Source organism: Leptodactylus fuscus, chromosome 5, assembly GCF_031893055.1.
Source record: "Leptodactylus fuscus isolate aLepFus1 chromosome 5, aLepFus1.hap2, whole genome shotgun sequence".
Taxonomy (NCBI): domain Eukaryota; kingdom Metazoa; phylum Chordata; class Amphibia; order Anura; family Leptodactylidae; genus Leptodactylus; species Leptodactylus fuscus.
The window spans coordinates 167,025,275-167,039,567 of NC_134269.1; the positions used below are offsets into that span (position 1 = coordinate 167,025,275).

The following is a 14,293-nucleotide window of genomic DNA, read 5'->3' on the forward strand; positions in this document are numbered from 1 at the left end:
ATATATATGTGTGTGTGTGTGTATATATATATATATATATATATATATATATATATATATATATATATATAATATATAATATATAATATATAATTTTTTTTTTTTTTTTTTAACACTGCTAAGTTGTAGATAACAGGCTAAGGAAATAATAGATAGATAACTGGAATCACAGAGTTTAGCAACAGCAATTATTTGAGTGTCTTGAAAAGTGGAGGATACAACATTTCTTTAAATAAGATATATTACAAAGTTTCTTCTATCCACCTGTACTATTCATGTATGAAAAGTTATTTATAACTGGAGGAATGCTTTATAAAGGAATTGGAACACCCCTATAAGCTACATAATGAAACGGGTACTTTGAAAAATTCATGCAATACAGAATCTGGAATACTGATACAATACATATCTTGCATCATAGATTTCAGGGCATTACCATTGGCAGAACAGGTGAAACTAGTGTGTGCTGTGTTATTCAAATATATATGTATTTTATAAATCCATGTATATAGAATCATAGATTCATGTGTTTCGTTTTTTCCTGTCTGTAATACAGAGATAATTTCAGTTTAGACTGGTTTATATTAGAGCAGTGGTTCTCAACCTTTCTAATGCCGTGACCCCGCAATACAGTTCCTCATGTTGCGGTGACCCCATTCAGTTTGGAACACGCGTCCATAATGGCGTGCGTTCCAGCTGAATAGCGCTGCTGCAAGCAATAGCGCGGCTTCTCAGTGGCTAAAGCCATCAGAAATATGTATTTTCTGATGGATTTAGACATACCTCGCAACTTTTGAAGATTAGAAAGAGGGAGAAAATATGCGGCGCACCCAGAGCTTCATGTCCCTCCATCTCTGCCCCCAGTGTCATGCCGTCCCCCCCCTTCATCTGCCCAGAGTTTCATGCCCCTCCATCTCTGCCCCCAGTGTCATGCCGTCCCCCCTTCATCATATTCCACCTTAATGTTTAAAACAAAAAAAAAAATACACACTCACCTTCCAACGCTCCCTCGCTGCCCACTCAGTCTCGCTCACTCATATAGTTGTAGCCGCGATCTGACGTCATCACATCGCGGCTACACATACAGAAGTTGCAGCACAGTGTTAAAGCAGGAGCTGGCTGTGTCAGCTCCTGCTTTAATCGTCTATGTTTTCAACTCATCAGCGTCCTCTGGGCGCCAATCAGATGAAACCGGGACATACCTCCCACCGACCGGGACGGTTGGGAGGTATGTGGCGACCCCAGTGTTTTGGTCGTTCGACCCCTGCCGGGGGTCGCGACCCACAGGTTGAGAACCGCTGTATTAGAGGCAGGGCAGGGTTTTATTGAGTAAAAAAAATGTCTAAAAAATGTTTATACCTGGTACGCAAGAAAATACAAGGTATAATAAATCTGCCCCATAGCGTACAGGACAGCTGCATACCTTCTAACATTATTACATCAGTATTGTGTCAAGAAGAATTTATCATCTTGTTGTCACCCTGGGATGGCTTTTTTGAGGTTTTTAAGAGTCAGATAGGGTCAACTTGTTAACATTCATTCTGTAAACTCCAATATAAGAATTGTTTATTGAAAACTTTATTTAAATATGTATTTTCCCACCAATATTGAATAACTATTTAATATATTTAAGCAAGAGTGGTACTTCATATGTCAAACACGCTCATGTCTCCATCCTGAAGTGGAACACAGTACATGTCTTTTTAGCAATCGCCAACCCAGCCAGACACCTACCACATACCTAGATTACCCTGAATATAGCCAGTGTACTCCTAGAAGGTCATTATTTTGATTTATTTGGTTGTTCACAGTATGCCAGGCAGAGATACTGTGAAAAGCCTGTAGAGTATTAGTTCTTGAGCACATGAATAATGTTGTACAGTTGTCTACATAAGGCCAAGAAGTCAATAGAAGTTTAGTGAAGATGGAAATTTCCAATAGACTGTCTGATATTGATATTAATGTTTTTTCAGTAATAACAAGCTAATGAGGGAGACGCATATTGGAAAATGACGCTGCTCCAGGCTTATGGTTGTATATTCATTGCAGAGAATATTTAGCAAACTTTCAGGTAACCTTTCCAAGAATACAGGGAGGTCCTTTGGTGTTGGCAGTTTGTCTAAAGTCAGTATCTGGGCAAAGGTGGAGAATTTTGCAAGAAGGGGGGTTGCCCTAGATTATTTCATTTTCTTTTTGTGCATGGGATATATTGATTTAAAAAAAAAAAAAAAAAAAAAAAAAAAAAAAAATGCCCGCTGGTAACCTCCATACTTGCAGGGCTTGTTCAGGACACTGATATTGAGGACCTACCCTTATGATGGGTCATCAATATTCTACTTGGTGGTCCCACTCTCGTCCTCCATACTGTTCAACTAATGGAAGGGATTGTGGTTCTCCAGCAAGAATTGGGTCCCTGTCATGGTTTATCGAGCACTGTACCATACATGTGGTAGCAGCTGTTCCTAGTATTGTAGCTCAGTCTCATTAACTTGAGAGAGACTGATATAAGTTGTGGTCATTGACATGTAGTATAAAGTAATAAGATAAAAAACTTCATATAATTCTTTCTGCTCTTTTCTGCCTGTGTCCGTACTCCTCCTCTTTCTGCTAAATTGATGTTCACTGTGAAAAATCTCTTCTGTCTGTCCTAAAACGGATTGCAGGTCACATGACTATGACTTCTCTTTACATAAGGGAAGGAGTGAACAGTAAGAGAGGAAGATGAGACAAGAAAGAGTGACCTACAGCTTTCTCTCTCCTATCTCAGTAATCTCAGTCTCTGACATTTATATAGCAGGTTCTCCTGTACTTACTGTATTACAGCTAGTCTCCACCCACCAGTTCAGAGAGCACTGCAATTTTCAGATACATAAAATAGGGGGAAAGAGCTATATAGTGAGTAGAAATGGTGTTATATATGGCTAAACCCTTTTTGTTTTGTTTTGTTTTGTTTTTTTAACTGGACACAAAGTCCTGCATATCCGACTTTGAGTCTGGCTAAAAAAGAAAACCGTTTCACTGCGGACAAACAGAAGACACACACGGAGGGGGATCACTTTGCAAACCCATTCAAGTGAATGGGTTTGAAAACTGACTGCTGGGTTTCTGTCCCCTGTCCAGTTTTTCAGGGCAGAAAACAGAAACCCACCGGATTGAGTAAAGCGGACACCGGGCGCAGGTGTGAATCCACCCTTTCAGGGTATGTCCAGCTTTGCCACTATAAGTAAATGTCTGTTAATTTGTGGAAAATCTACCATTTACAATATGGTTACAATCCTTTCTGCTGTGGATGTGAGATTCCATTTTCATTCACTATCTGCTACCTTAGTGAAGGACAGCTTGGACAGCATCTCCGAGAATGTTTGATAAGAGAACAAAAACATATATTCATTTTGTTCTTTGCCAGTGTCATGATAAATCAGGGCTGCGCTCCAGAATGACTTTGACAGCATGAAGCCTTTATCAACAATGTAAAAATGAATTTAATGTTTTGTGCAGCGGATCTCTGTGTCTCAAGAGCGCACATTTTGGAGGTTTACAGGCTAAAGGAAAGCTGGGCGATTATCAGACTGACAGAATAGGTCAAGTTTATTTTTAAGAATCCGCTTCACAGTTGTGGGATAGAAATAGTAGGGGAACATGCCAGGGAGCTGGGAGGAGGTTCACATGTGGATTAAGCTAACTTTCAGAGAGTTTGAGAAGAGCTCTTTGTATACACTGACATTTTCAGGTTTTTTTGCAACGTAATTTGTGATCCGCAGCATTATTAGAAAAATCGATCCTTTCCATAGAATGGTACAAGCTACATTTACAGTGGTACTTGAACATATGTGAGCCCATCAGAATTTGCTTACATTTAGCCTAAAAACTACAAAGATTTTCACTCCAGTCCTAAAAGTAGATAAAGAGCTCAAATCAAACAAACAAAACTAAAACATTAGATTTGATAATATATTTATAAAATAATCCAATATCACATAAGTAGAGAGTGGCAAAGTATGTGAACTTTTAGGCTAAGGCCTCACATAGTAGGACACAGCAAAAAAAGCGCTGCCGGAAAAACCATGGCGACAATTCATCGTGGTTTTTTCCCGTAGTGCTTTTCACAGAAAGTTTGCAGAGATTTCCTCTGTGGACTTTCTGCTTCAATTATACCTATGGAGGAACTGCCATCATATCCATAGGTATAATTGACATGCTGCAATTTCCAAAATCGCGATGGATTTGTTAATCGTAGTGTGTCCGCTTTTTACCACAGAGTTGGGACGGGATTCGCTAGATTCCCATCCACTTTGCTGGGAACGTAAAATGCTGCATTTCTGCCACTTGGGGTCCCAGACGTAAGATTGCCATCCCCAAATTGTCTGTCAATTAGGTGTGGGTGTTTTATTTAAAGAGCAGAGATTATCAGACTCTGATCTAAACAACACATTGGTGGAAGTGTCATGGCGTGAACAAAGGAGATTTCTGATAACCTCAGAAGAAGAGTTGCTGATACTTATCAGGTTTGAAATGGTTTACCCATCTGTGAAGAGTTTGGATTCCACCCATCCACAGGGAGACAGATTATGTGCAAATGGAGGAAATTCAAAACCATTATTATTATTGACAGACAAAGACCATGTCAAGAGCAAGGTGCACATATAGTATACATACCTCCCAACTTTTGAAGAACCAAAAGAGGGACAAAATGTGCGGCAAATTTAGCCCCGCCCACTTTTGTGTTGACTCCACCCACTCGTTAATTTTTCATGTGCCCGCGCACTGTATAATCCTCCTACAGTCACCTGTACATTATATGTCCCCCCCCCTCTATCTCTCCCCCAGTTTCATATACACCCTTCATCTGCCCCCAGTTTCATGTCCCCACATCTCTGCCCCCAGATTCATGTCCCTCCATCTCTGTCCCCAGATTCATGTCCCCACATCTCTGCTCCCAGATTCATGTCCTCTCCATCTCTGCCCCCAGATTCATGTCCCTCCATCTCCGCCCCCAGATTCATGTCCCCACATCTCCGCCCCCAGATTCATGTCCCCACATCTCCGCCCCCAGATTCATGTCCCCACATCTCTGCCCCCAGATTCATGTCCTCCCATCTCTGCCCCCAGATTCATGTCCTCCCATCTCTGCCCCCAGATTCCTGTTCCTCCATCTCTGCCCCCAGATTCATGTCCCCCATCTCTGCCCCCAGATTCATGTCCTCTCCATCTCTGCCCCCAGTGTCATGCCGTCCCCTCCTTCATCTGCCCCCAGATTCACGTTCCACCTCCACATTAAACTTACCTTCTCCTCCGCTCCCTCGCCGCTCTCTGCCCGCCTCTCTCGCTGACACATGCGGCTGAAGGAAGGAGCTGACACAGGTCAGCTCCTCGCTTCGCCGCTGCCCGCCTCTCTCCCTGACACATGCGGCTGAAGCTGCTCGCGTGCTCGCTTCGCCGCTGCGTCTCTTTCTCGCTGATACATGCGGCTGAAGCGAGGAGCTGACCTGTGTCAGCTCCTTGCTTCAGCCGCATATGTGTTCAACTCAGATCTGCGTCCTCTAGACGCAGATCTGAGTTGAAATCGGGACATACCTCCCTCCAACCGGGACCGCGGGACATGTCATCCAAATCGTGACTGTCCCGCGGAAATCGGGACGGTTGGGAGGTATGAGTATAGTAGTCCATCAAGTCACAAAGGAACCCAAGGTAACCTCTTAACTAATGTAAACATTCATGAGTCTCCCATCTATTAATATTGTAGAATGAGATGTATAGCTTGTCACATATATGCTTTCATAGGAATTCAGTCACAGGCTTTTTAATAAATTAAACAGGGCCATGTGCTGCGTACAGTATGCAAACTGTATGTGGGTTAACAATTGTGGAAAAGGCTTTAGGCTAGGGTATATAGTTGTGAAAAAGTAATTTAGGTAGAGATCTGTAATGCAAAGGTGCTCTAAAAATAGATTCCCCCCCCCCTCCAAAATTTGTGAGACTGAAGCAGCGGCGCCTAAAGAAGGGTTTAAAATCAGCCCCCCTATAACATAAGCAGTCAAAAGCAAACAGCTGCCCATCGGCTCATTTATAGAGCAAGTCAATATGCTAAGTATTACTGTCTAGGGACACCCACTCTAGTTGTTTTCTCATTCACTTGGCTGTAGTACAGTTTGATGCTTAAAGGAAGAACACTCGAGGACTTGATTCAGTCATTATTGGCACTCCATCTCTGTATAAAGGGCTGGTGCCAGATCTAAAAGATGCTAAAGTCTCCCAGCAGTAAATCTAATTCGCTATTCTGTTCCTGTCAGATGTCATAGAGCAAATATGGCGCTGTCATATTCATTGCTACCATGAAGAGAGCATCTGGATACAAAAGAGTTATTGTTTTTATACTATCCACTATTCATGCATATGAAAGCCTGTATCTAAATGTTGCATGAAAGGGGTTATCAAACACAAATAATTGTATTTTGTCTGGGGACTGCATATAATGTAGATGATAATGATGAATAGCTTACTGTCTGGTTGTCCAGTGTTGGTAGTCAAGTAAGATCAGCTAGTTTGTACTATATGTTCTTAAAGGGGGTTATCTGAGCTAAAAATATAGGTCATCAGATTGGCACAGGTGATGGTATCGGACCACTACTGATCAATTGATAAAGAGTTGGGGGTATATCGTCACTCCATAGGGAGAGACCACCATTTAGGTGTGTGGGGTCTTATTAAGCCATGAGCGCTTAACTGTGCAAAGGAACATGGGAAGAATATGCAAATCTGACTTCCATGATGTAATTAGGAAGTCAGTGCCTGTAAAATCCCAACATCATTGCAAACAAAGGCCTCTGAGAAGGTCGGGCATGATGTTAAAGGGAGCACCACCTATTGGGCTGCATGACTGAGGCTCTGTCTTCCTAATTACATCATGGAAGATAGACAGACTTGCACATCCTCAGTGAGCGCCCTCTATTGGTGTACATGACAGAGGCACTGACTTCCTAATTACATCATGGAAGTCAGATTTGCATATTCTTCCCATGTTGATAAAAAGAATACAGCAGAAAACGGACATGGACTTAGTTACTGCAGGTCATCTTCCATTCACTTGGATGGGATCTCAGCTGCCGTGACTTGGTTTAGCCACTACACAGAACAGAGATGTCTTCTTCCTGCTACATTTACATAATCAGCTGATTGGTAAAGGTGCCAGGAGTCGAACCCCCAACCATGTGGTATTGATAACCTGTCTTTGGTGTAAAAAAAAAAAAAAAAAATCAATATTTTCAGCTGTGAAAACACCTTCAAGGTAAAAGGTATCCTTGTATCTGCTGGCTGGTGGAGTGGGAGAAGCATTACTACGACTATCAGGGAAGCTAGGAAGACTCTGCTGTGATTGCATCTCAGTTTAACAGCTCAACGCCTGTTAAACAATGGGACTGATTGACAAGACGTGTTGGACTATAATGTTTTGTTTTGTTTTTATAAATTATTCAGGAAATCTTCATGAAAACCAGATACACTACTACATTTAAAAAAAAAAAAAAAAAAAAGTTTTTTCTGTTTGCTTTAGGCCATGTTTCTAATTTTTATTTTTTAGAAAAGCAATGCAATATTGTATGCAGTTCAGTTACAGTATGGATAGTGTGTGTCTGTGTCTGAAGAGGCCAGTTGAGCCTCGAAACGCGTAGGCAATATCCTACCCCTGCACATTACTTTTTATGGAAGTATGTTAATAAAAGTGAAGTTTTAGTCCACATCTTCTTCGAATCCTGAGTGCTGGATTATATTCAGTTGTTCAGTGTGTCTCTGTGCCCTTAGGTTAAATAATAGTGATGGAAAAAGTTGCCAGCATGTATGTTAAAAGGGATATCTATAGGATAGGACATCCGTTTTAGATTGGTAGGGGTCTCACTTCCAGACCCCTGAAAATTAGCAGTTTTCCCTTGTCCGCACCAAGGAAGTGTTGCAATCTAGCAGTGACATTCCTGGGAATCCCTTGCTTGTGTGCCATACACGATGGGGCACATTTCTTAAGCTACTTGTTCCTTTGGCATAATTTGCACCTTTTTGATGTCTTTTTCGGTGTTACACTTCATGTATGAAGCATTTGCACTTTTTTTTTTTCCCCACTCTGCTGTTCTCGACACTTTTGGGTTTTGGCGTGAAAAAGGGGCGTGGTCTAAATGATCTTTTTCACGCTGTATTTATGAGTTTTATCTTTTTTACAAGGTGCAAAAAAGGAACAAATACACTCCAGTCCACGGACAGTGCAAAAGAGCCTGTCGGTTGAATGCGTTTGACAGGGGGAAATTGACAAAATAGAGGCAAAGTGCACATTGCCAAAAACTAAGATGTGCACATAATTTAACATGGAAGTGCGCCGTCATCATAAATAAACACCACAACTAGTTTAAAAAAAAAAAAAGGGGCACCTGTGAAAAATATGGGCCAGAAAGGAGCAGATGATAAATAACCCCCAATGAATACAGATTTACGGTACTAGGAAAGGGATTAGAGCCCTAACTTGTGTTTGACATGCGCTTTGTCAAGAGGGCTCGGAGCCCCCATTGCAGGACGCACAGCAGTTAATGTGTGACACTATTTATTGGTTTGTCTATTGTTTACCATTTTAGGTATTTTTTTGTTCCAATCTCCAGCATGTTAATCACGTCAAGCAATATTGTAACATTAGCATGTTGGGTAATGGACTTCCTGGATTGGAATGTATTTTGCGATACATACATCACTTGAAATGAAGATTTTCATTGAAAATGCCTACCATCTAAATATCTGTGGTATGTGTGCTGTGTAATAGTGCTCCTGAGTGGCCCCTTCCCACTCTGCTCCGTAATAGCACGCCCCGACATGTATATAGTTCACGCTCCGCTCAGTACTATTACACCGCTCTAATGCTGTGAGCACAGAAGCTGTACCTACAGCATTACATCCTGCTCTCAGCTGTATTACACAAAGGAAGGCCGGGACCAGCCACCGGAGTTGGAAGATACTTCGACTTCAGCAGATTATCCCCTGGATACTGTGATCAATAGCAATCACAGCATCCAGGGGGTCCCTGCAAACTCCTCGTCCTCCCCTCGGACCCCCGCGATATGATTGCGGGTTCCGAGGGGGTTGCCACGACAGTCATGCCTTCAAGTCCCCTTGTGTGGTAGGTAAAAAGTGACAAAACACACAAACGCATTGTAAAAACACACAGAGTCAGGAGCCCCTTTCAGGTGACACTGTGGGAAGAAGGCACCAAGGAGGAGAAGAAAACACAACCCTTTGTCTCCATCAGGTGCCCTTTGAGTACTGCATGGGGTGATGGGTTCTGCTTTATCTTGTTATTAGAAACATTGGTAGCCCTTCTATAAAGGGTGCAGAACACTTTAAATAGTCATTAACCCAAGGTCTTCTTAGAACAGATTGAGGCTAGTAGCTATTTCTGTGGTTACATCTCTGGAAACGCAACAGCGCTGCTGCTCTGGACTTTCTTCGTTCCCAATAGATCCCATCCCTGATTTTGTCAGAAGTCTACATCAAAAGCCAGCTGTTGTTAATTGGGACATTTCAGCTCTCCCACATCTCACATGTCCCTGGAAATGACACACTGTACTGCCTTGTCACAGCGGAGGATTGCAGCGTTCAGCCTGCATTCATACAGCACAAGCTTGCTAAAGGCAATAGAAAGGCTCAGCCTTATTACAATTTACTTAAAGAGGACCTTTCACCACTTTTGGGCACATGCAGTGTTATATACTGCTGGAAAGCTGACAGTGCGCTGAATTCAGCGCACTGTCGACTTTCCCGATCTGTGCCTGGTGTAAAGAGCTTACAGTGCCGGTACCGTAGCTCTTCTATGGTCAGAAGGGCGTTTCTGACAGTTAGCCAGGAACGTCCTTCTGCCTCGCGGCGCCAATCACGCTGTGCTGTGGAGCAGGGAGGAACTCCCCCCTCCCGCTCCTGATAATGTTCGTCTATGGACGAGCTGTGTGAGCAGAGGGAGGGGGCGTTCCTCCCTGCTCCACAGCACAGCGCGATAGGCGCCGCGAGGCAGAAGGACGTTCCTGGCTAACAGTCAGAAACGCCCTTCTGACCATAGAGCACTACGGTACCGGCACCGTAAGCTCTTTACACCAGGCACAGATCGGGAAAGCCGACAGTGCGCTGAATTCAGTGCACTGTCGGCTTTCTGGCAGTATATAACACTGCATGTGCCCAAAAGTGGTGAAAGGTCCTCTTTAAGCTTTTTTTCACAATGTTGCCCGAAGAGAAACCTTCATCTATTATTTATTATGAAATAGTTCCAAATGTATACAGTGTATCAAATGGGAAGCATCACAGAGGAATTGGATTATACAGAGTGGACCTATGGCATAGAAACGCTTCCTTCTATTCCTGTTACTAGTTTGTACACTCACAATGAAATAAATCTTAGGGTGCATTCAGACTACGTAACGCCGGGCGTGTATGAGAGCCGTACACGCCGGCATTACGGCAGACTGCCGAACACTTCCCATTCACTTCAATGGGAGCGCTCGTAAACGCCGCTGTTACGAGCGCTCCCATTGAAGTGAATGGGAAGTGTTCGGCAGTCTGCCGTAATGCCGGCGTGTACGGCTCTCATACACGCCCGGCGTTACGTAGTCTGAATGCACCCTGACATGCATTATGAAGGTCTGTTCACATAGTACAATTTCAGTGCAGATTTTGACACTAATTTTGCACTGAAGTCTGCATGCGACTTGCCTAAAACGTGACACCTATTGTTTTCGTAGCAATTCCACATTCCTGATCATACAGTTTTCCTCTGCGGGTTCAAATGTGGGGGAAAAGCAACACGTCACCATTTACCAAGGATTCTGTGTGAAAGCTGTGCAGAAACCACAAGGTGGTTATCTCCTTAAAGGAGCTATATCATTGGGAAACATCATTTTTATCTAAGCACATCCTTGCATGGTCTTTAGAAAGGCTATTCCACACCTACCTTTTGTATGTAAATTGCCTCAGTAGATTTTGAAGAAGTCCATTTTTATTCATATGCTAATGAGCTTCTCTGTGCACTCTGAGACCTATTATAACAGTACCTATACCCCCTGAGCCATGAGGAGCTGGAACGCCCACGGTGGTATAGGTACTGTTATAATTGGTCTCAACTTGCACTCTCACTATAGGCTACCTAGCGGGTTCATGCATTTATTGTACTGGTTTCATGTCTGGTATTAGCACCATATGCATGTGTATTAGACAACCCATAAGTTTGCCTTATTATGTAGCATTTATTGGGACTATTTACATGTATCAGTGTTACCTTACAACCCTAGCCATTTGGTTTGGGTATAGTTGTTGTTTCCCCGTCACTTGCATTGCTATTGTCTACTGTAGGTGTATTATTTTAATGATACTAATAAAATTCATAGTTTTATGATTTGAGCTGGGTGTATGTTCTCTGTTGCTATGTTCTTTTTGCAACATGATGCAGCAGTGTGCACAAGGCCTTACAAATAGGGAAATTATGAATGGATATGGGAATTTCTCAGCCAGATACAGAACTCTTCTGAAATGAAGACACTGTTCGGAGATGACAAGTCTAATTGGGAGTTTTTTCCTATATGTGATAGGTTACACAATCCATCTGAACTCGCTGGCCTCTAGTCTCTCTGCACAGATAATGACTAGATGGTTTCCCTCTTCATTATACACCAGGCCATAAAATCTACTGAACAGCCATTGTCAAATTCTTTTCCTTGGGTTAACAAGTTGATAAAGTATTCTCTAGAAATAAAAGGAGAGCACATTGTGCTGCACTGGTGGACAGGCGATATTCATAATTGGTGTTTTATTTGCAAATCCTAGGTGTGGTGTTGCAGTGCTCGTGAAATGTGTTTTCCAGAATCATTATAGCCAAGTACTGTTGTCATGAATGAGGTCACTGGACACAGATATTACAGTGAAACTAACCACAAAACCACCGCTAACGTCCCTGTGAACCATGCTCAGGCAGCAAGAAGCCGTGCCAGCTGACACCAATGAAAAAGGAGAAACTCTCTTACATTTTTAATGTGGACCAGCTGAGAAACATGTGCAGAAGAGCTCTCCAATAGCTATTGAAAGGGCTTCGCTTTAGGGACTTGGCTCCTGTAAAATGAGACATCTGCTCAGGTTTTGTGCACCACCTGCAGGACAAAGTAGGGATCGTGAGAATTTATGTATTTATTTTTTTTAACTTTGCGCGCGAATGTTTTAGGATTTTTTATTACAGCATATAACTGGGTGATAATAATGCATCACTTTTTATGGCTAAGGTTAATGGACAAAAATGACTAAATAATACATTGGACTAATCTTAGAGACCTGATGTATTATCCATCAACTGTTTGTGCCCGAAGTATTGATTGTCCTCAAAGGGCCCCAGTTCAGGATGTATAGCAAGACCCTCCTTCATTCACACTCTTATATAAAATATACTTATACACACTATGTAAAACGAATCCTCCCTCCTTTTGGTCTGCACTCTTCTTGTAGTGTCTGCTGACATTCTCCCAACCTCTTCTGGTCCTGACTGCTGAGCGGTCTATGTGTATTGTATGGTGCAGTGCTGACATTTCAGGATGCAGATGAAAACTGTGCAGATCAGCTGCTCCCTGGATGTCTCCCCCCTCCCATAGGCCCATGTGCAGCTCAACAGGTTGCACTTTTGGTTTGTCCGCCCCTGGTCCTTGTTGGCATTATACACTTCAGCATTGAGAACCATAGTCTTCATCACTGTCTTCTTACGTGTTTAAAGGAAAGTCGGAAACTCCGCTCTTTACACCAAGCCGCAAAATGACTCCCGGTAACTACAGGGACCTAGATTGATATTGAAAATAACCTTCTATCCATATTTGTTGTAAGTAGGCTCCATTAGGTCCCTATAGTTCATTATAATGAATCCATAGACTCTCCTGGTGGGTCACATGCATGGTATTTTTTCTAACAAATATGTTGTACTTTCTTCCATTTATTGTACAGAATATTCTTACAAATTTACCAAGTTACATTTTTTTTTTTTTTCTCCATTTTTCTTAGGTGCCCTTACAGAATGCTATGACGAACTGGGAAACCGCTACCAGCTACCCGTTTACTGCCTTGCCCCTCCCATTAATATGATTGAGGAGAAGAGCGATACAGAAACTTTGGATATCCCTGAGCCTCCTCCAAACTCTGGTCATGAATGCCAGCTGCGCCTGCGCCTCTCCACAGGCAAGGACCTTAGGCTCTTGGTGCGCAGCACGGACACTGTATATCACATGAAGAGACGCCTTCACAATGCAGAAGGTGTTGAACCTGCCAGCCAGCGCTGGTTTTTTTCTGGCCGGCCACTCACAGACAAAATGAGGTTGGAGGAACTGAAGATTCCCAAGGACTATGTAGTACAAGTAATAGTGAGCCAGCCTGTTCCAAATCCCACACCAGTAGAGAATTGACCATCTCGAAGACAATGCTCACCGTCCTCCTCTTTACTCAAATCACTCCTTGCTATGTTTGTACGCCGCCTGTAACTTTTCTCTTTCATTTTTTTAATCTTCTGATAAAGGTTCCTGAGTTGTCAGAGCAATGTAACCCATTGCAGGCCTCTTTGGCATCACAGGACTTTGTAGCTGGTTCAGTGGACATGTGACTACAGAAGGAAGAGCCGGGCCTTCCTCTGAGTTTTAAGGGAGGGTGGGGGAAGGGGAATCAGTCGTATTTCTTAATAATGCAACAAAAGACTTTTTATAACATCAGGAAAACTATCTTTTTTTATCTGTTCTATAAAGGTTTGGACTGTACGTGGAGTATTTAGCATTGCACTTTTGAAAAACAAAATAATGAAAATTTGAAACAACCAAATGTTTGTCATGTTTTGTGAAAACTGCACACCTGGCACAGAAACCATGGGCATATTGTAATATTTCAGCTCTTAAAGGGGTTTTCTGGGATTATAGAATTGAACATAGGCCAGGGTCAGCTATTTAATCCCTCGTTCAGAATACCAAACACATTGGCAAGAGGTGAGCATTGAAAGCACACGGACCCCATAGACTATAATGGGGTCTGTGTGCTTTCTACATGCTACCCGCACGAGTCATGCGGACATGAAAGTAGATCATGAAGTACTGTTCTGTCCACATGTTCCATGCGGAGAGCATACGGACCCCATTATAGTGTCTGGGGTCTGTGTGCTTTCACTGCAGACCACTTGCCAATGCGTTTGGTATTCCATTTGGGAAGGTGCCCAGGCGGACTCCCCAAATGGATTACCAAACGCAAATGTGAATAAGGGCTAAGACAC

General features: G+C 42.7%; 1 protein-coding gene across 1 annotated transcript in view; it reads left to right on the forward strand.

Annotated features, from left to right (window-relative positions):
* Nucleotides 1-13,568, forward strand: part of UBTD2 (ubiquitin domain containing 2) — a 63,684-nt gene extending 50,116 nt beyond the window's left edge. The window contains exon 3 of the mRNA XM_075274708.1: nt 13,048-13,568. Within this exon, the coding sequence (XP_075130809.1) occupies nt 13,048-13,445 (398 nt within the window). The 3' untranslated portion in view covers nt 13,446-13,568. The remainder of the gene's footprint in view (nt 1-13,047) is intronic.
* The last annotated feature ends 725 nt before the right edge of the window (nt 13,569-14,293 follow it).